Source organism: Ananas comosus, unplaced genomic scaffold, assembly GCF_001540865.1.
Source record: "Ananas comosus cultivar F153 unplaced genomic scaffold, ASM154086v1, whole genome shotgun sequence".
NCBI lineage: Eukaryota > Viridiplantae > Streptophyta > Magnoliopsida > Poales > Bromeliaceae > Ananas > Ananas comosus.
The window spans coordinates 3,216-8,434 of NW_017892107.1; the positions used below are offsets into that span (position 1 = coordinate 3,216).

Consider the following 5,219-nt stretch of genomic DNA (forward strand, 5'->3'; position numbering starts at 1 on the left):
TAAAATAACATTAATTTTATATAGTTCTATATAAATATATCGAATAATAAATATATTTTTATAAAATATAATTTTTTATATTTGTCATTATAAAAGTTCAGTGATATTTATATTTGTCTTTCTGCTTTGTTCCCATTAGAGTACTATTTATTTTCTAATAAAAGATAAGTAAAATGACATTTTTGTTATCGTAAATATGTCTAGAAATAACTTTCTAAAAATTTTCAACGGATATTTTCTTCTTTTCTACCCTCACAAATAATATAAGAGAGGGAAAAAGGTCAATTTATCTCATTCACTTCCGATAGTATAGTAACTCTACTTTATATAGTGTAGAGCTATTATGCTATCGGAAGCATAGAAGACTTAGGCTTCGTTTGGGATTGCGGAGAGATTGCGTTACGTGCGGTGAGAAAGTACGTTAGAAAAATACCTAGTTTGTTTCCGTACGTAATATTGCGTTCCGCATATCGTGATGTGTCGATTACGATATATTTTCTGCGGTCCCGTCGGAGAACGCAGAAGCATATCCCTATATGTTTTTTCCTCAACTCCATTTTATCTAATAGCGTTAGATAGATCTCAATACCAAACTAAGCCTTAGTACTTCCGACTTTTTGGCCCTTTGGATCAAGAATTGTACAGTTTGGATGATTGCGGTCCTCCCTAGGATTGAGTGGTCCCCATGAGGTAATAATATTAATCCATAATTTTTCGATATCATTTATCAAGTGGTCAAAAAATTTAAAAAATTATCTAAAATACAATTTAGTTACAAATTATTATTTGTAAACAGCAAAAAAAATTTCAAATATGACTAAGGGCAATTTTGCAATAGGTTATACTTTATTGTCAGAATTATTAAATTTTATAAAATGAAACGAAACATATTAGTTCTATATACACTGTAATTCAATATTATATTACTGATTAAGCCAAACACAGTTATGAAAAATTAATAGTAATTTGATTTAGAAATTTTAAATACATGATTATGTTAAATAATCTGTAATGCTATATAAAGTGAACCAAATGCGCCTAAAAGTATAGAGCTGAAGATTCGTGCAGGGCTATCAACGATGTGTTCTATTAAGTCTCATTTATTAATACTGTATAGATTTTGAGGCGATTTGAATATTCGACTGCTAAAAAATCACACTGCAGATATTTCTATATTTTTAAAAATACAGAAGCTCAACTCTGTCTCTCACGATATACAAAACAAAAGTACAAAAATTCTATCATAAAGATTGTATTTTGAGCATCATCCTTTCCTCTTCAAGGCAAAGACTAACACATGATACTTTGCTTTTCCTTTCAAGAGGTGCCTTGCAATGTTATTTGCATACCTTGAGAACAACTCATCAAGTATGCCCTCCCCAAAATGGCTACTAATTAGGGGCTCAGCCACTGCTCTTATACACTTGGCCACATTCGCGCCGCTTTGGAGATTGTCGAGCACAAAATCGTCGCACGAATCGTCGAAAGGGTCCCAATTCGACTCGAAATACTGCATTCGGCTGATGTCGAATAGCCCTCCCTTCTGAATCACTTCCTTAACTTCTGCCATGCTAGGCGTATACATCGGTACTTTGAAGCAGTACAACTTTTCCCTCTCCACAAGTCCCTAAAATTGGGCAATCAATACAGCTCTGCTCAAGCAACTGCAACTTTTCAGTTGCTTGGAGGTTAAACAAATTAAAATTAACATATAATTAGAAAAAAAATTATTTTACCTCTGAGACCATGTCATGAAGCGCATCTTGGAGTAATCCCCAAATATATCTTTCATCTCCAATTGACAGATTCTTCTCCTCACTCCCCAGAAATGTTAACACCATTTGGCCTCCAGAGGCAAGTTCTTCGTGGCGAAAATTGAGAAAATTTGAGAAGCCATTTTTGAATTCTTGTGCATATAAGTTCACCACCCAAGGGGGACTTGTTTCTCCAATATAAATGTTTCCTTCGTCTAATAGAGTGCCTGTTTTGCTCTTAAGCCCTTCAAGAATCTAAATTAACAATACGAGGCCAAAGTTCTCTCCATTCAATTAAGAAAACATTTGGGTTTTTTCAAGGAAAAGCATAGAAATTAAAGAAAATTCCTCTGTGCATGCATATGTTTGCAGCTTATATACACATTCAGGCATATTCTTTCCTTTTTATGTATGTACTAGTTAAGAACACGCGCCATGCCATGAATATAAAATATTTTAATATTAAAATTTAATTAATTTTTGTTAACTAAATTAATTTAAATAAAAATAATTTAAATTGGTATATGCAAGTGCAACATAAATTTTTGTCTAAAATAATATTTTTTTTTAGCAGTAATGCATGGATTGGAGAGAAAAAAAAAATCATGGGATATCAATGAGAAAATAAAATTATATAAGATAGAAAAATAAAAATAAATCTAAAATACAGTGTGAAGACTGATAAAATATAATAATACTTAGTGCGTTTGAAAAAAAAATAGTATGATATAACAAATAAAAATATGTTTGATTCATAATTAGAATAGAAATTAGAAATAAAATTGAATTGCATTGAAATGAGAAATGATCTTATCGAAAAATATTTAATCCAATATATTAGAATGAAAATAGGAATGGATATTAAGGATTTTAAAAATGAGCTTTGGTTAAGAGAAAAGAGTGATGAAAAGAGACAAGGGAGAAGTGTTCGTGAAAGAAAGTTTTAAGTAGTGTAGTTTGGAATTGGACAATCTGGAATTCAAAACTGGATTGCGCAATAAAATAAGTCATTTTCATTTTAAAGTGAAATTGGAAAATAATTTATGTAAATTATAAACAACAACTATCAAAATTAATAAATCTTATTTTGATTTCATAGTTTACAATAGGTGAACCAAACATGTTCTAAAGTACATATGTACCTGTCGGAGCCACATGAGACAATACGAAGAGTGAAAGAAGTGGACGCTTCGAGGCGGAAAAAGCCTGCCATAGAAGGAGCCGGGCAATCCTGCGATGTAGTAAGGAACGAATGTCTTCTTATCCATTTTCTGCTCAAACCACTCGAGAGATCGAAAAATGTTGTTAAAATCGTTTGTCGGCAGGTCGTTCAAGAAGAACTGGAGGTCCGGCGGGGGGCGTCCTGCCTTCTTGCACTGGTCGGCCACTGTTTTGATCACTTCCGACACCACGAGAAGCGTGTTCGGGCCCGACGAGCAACCTAAGTCGGCCGCGACCATACTCTTCGGCAGGAGAGTCCTCCTGCAAATCTCTCCTATTACCTCCTCTAAGATGGGCTTGGTCTCCAATATAGCCTTCTCCTGGGATTAGTTACGCAACAAATTTAAAGAGATCATTGATTTATACACTTAGGGCTGTTTGGTTGTATGTAGTCACAGTTGCACTGTAGTGATAAAATATATAGATTTAAATTTAGTATTTGATTTGATGTTTTTGAATTCAACTACAGAAGTTGAAACTATATTGTAGTTGAGCGCAATTCTATCTACAGCAGTTGAAGAAAGTAATTTTAAATAAAAGGTAAATATAATGAAGAATTTTACCATTCAATTTTTTATTCTGATTTATTCCGTTTCCTATTCCAATTTTAATTCCTATTTTGAATCAAACACGTCCATATTGTATACATTTTTAAACTTTTGTCAAATTCGAAAGTAGATTAATGGACTATTAATGTTGAGAAGGAAAGGAAAAAAAGAAAAGAGTTTAGAAGATGTTTTCAGGCGCATGGATGTACATATATCGAGAACGTATAGTGCTGCTTATCAGTATCTTCTTTTTTTTTTTAAGCAAAATTAAAAATTTCAAATTAAAACTTCTATTTTTAGAGCACCAAATCAAATCATTATATTTTTCACCATAGCAAAATTTTTAATTTTTCTAATTACAAAATGCTCAATTCGAGGCAACTATAGTTGAAAGCAAAAACAGAAGCACCGCAAAACGAAATCTAAAGTAAATGGGAAAATACAAGGAATTCACTAACTTGAAGCCTGGAATTGGTGGCATAACTTGTTTCTCCTCCCCCACCAACCATGCTGTGTGCTTTCCCTGCCCTCATCGTACGTAGCTGCAATGTAAGACTGTAAGTGGCAGTTCAAAGGGCTCTATTTATTTATAGCCCCTTGTGACGAGTAAATCGTTGGGGCTCGACCGTAACATTCTTGGGGGCCACACGAAGAAAAAAGTTATGTCCGTGACATCCTGCCGCACAAGAATATTAAAAGAATATAATGTACATAAATTATCTGAACTTTTGGTTTTATGCAAATATGCGTAAAAACTTTCAATTTTGTCGACTAAATATCCCAAATTTATTAAATAGTTCAATCGATCACTCTACTTAATTAAAGCAATTAATTTTACAATCATTTTTGGCCGTATGCATTGCATATAGTTTGGTAAATCTTTAAAACGCAGAAATTTAAATTTTGTATTCTAATATGTGAAACAATAATAAAACTAAAAGCTTAGTTCAATCGATATATTCTTCACTCGTCATATTTAATTAATTATCAATATTAGAAGGAAAAAAAAACATTCTTTATATTTTGAAGTCTTATATGATTATATACAGGTTATACAGAATTGAACGTTCAGACGCCTATTTACAGAAAGATCTAAAGTTCAGGAAGCTGCTTCTATATATTTTAGAACAAGTCTAAATTGTGATGATCATAAAAAGTGACGTGGTGTTTTCAACCAATCAAGTTATTTAGGGTTCACTTATCTCATCATGATTTTTAAAAATATTTTTACCATTCTTTTCTTTCAGAAAAAAGATATAATTGATTAGACATAAATAATGTGGTATTATTGTTACACTTTTGACTTTTTTATACATTTTATCTAAAAATAAAATATAATAAAATAAAATGGAATCAAGTAATGGGGCATTCGATGTGATAATAATTGACGTCGTGATAAGGAGTGCGTACCACTGTAGCACAAAACCGATCTCGTAGATGTGGTCCGCACTCAGTACGACCCTACAACCAGTACACACGTCTTCCATATGAGAAAAAGGGTGTGTTTAAAGTAGAAAAATGCTACTTGTACGCCCCAAATCCGGGTGTATAAGTTATACCCCACCTATTGGATGGATAGGGTATTAACTACTAGTCATATCAAGTGACTAATTAAAATATCTCGTTCATTGGATAAATAGGATGTAGGATATACATCCTGGTCGGAATATATATATATATATATATATATATATAT

General features: G+C 32.3%; 1 protein-coding gene across 1 annotated transcript; it reads right to left on the reverse strand.

Moving 5' to 3' along the window:
• Nucleotides 1-1,082: 1,082 nt before the first annotated feature.
• LOC109705318 (anthranilate O-methyltransferase 1-like) lies at nucleotides 1,083-4,066 on the reverse strand. The gene is made up of 4 exons (XM_020226054.1): nucleotides 3,982-4,066; nucleotides 2,897-3,295; nucleotides 1,737-2,009; nucleotides 1,083-1,627 (listed from the first exon to the last, which is right to left on the reverse strand). Exons 1-4 carry the CDS (start codon nucleotides 4,054-4,056, stop codon nucleotides 1,265-1,267), a joined length of 1,110 nt encoding a protein of 369 aa, XP_020081643.1. The 5' UTR covers nucleotides 4,057-4,066; the 3' UTR covers nucleotides 1,083-1,264.
• Between the last annotated feature and the right edge of the window lie 1,153 nt (nucleotides 4,067-5,219).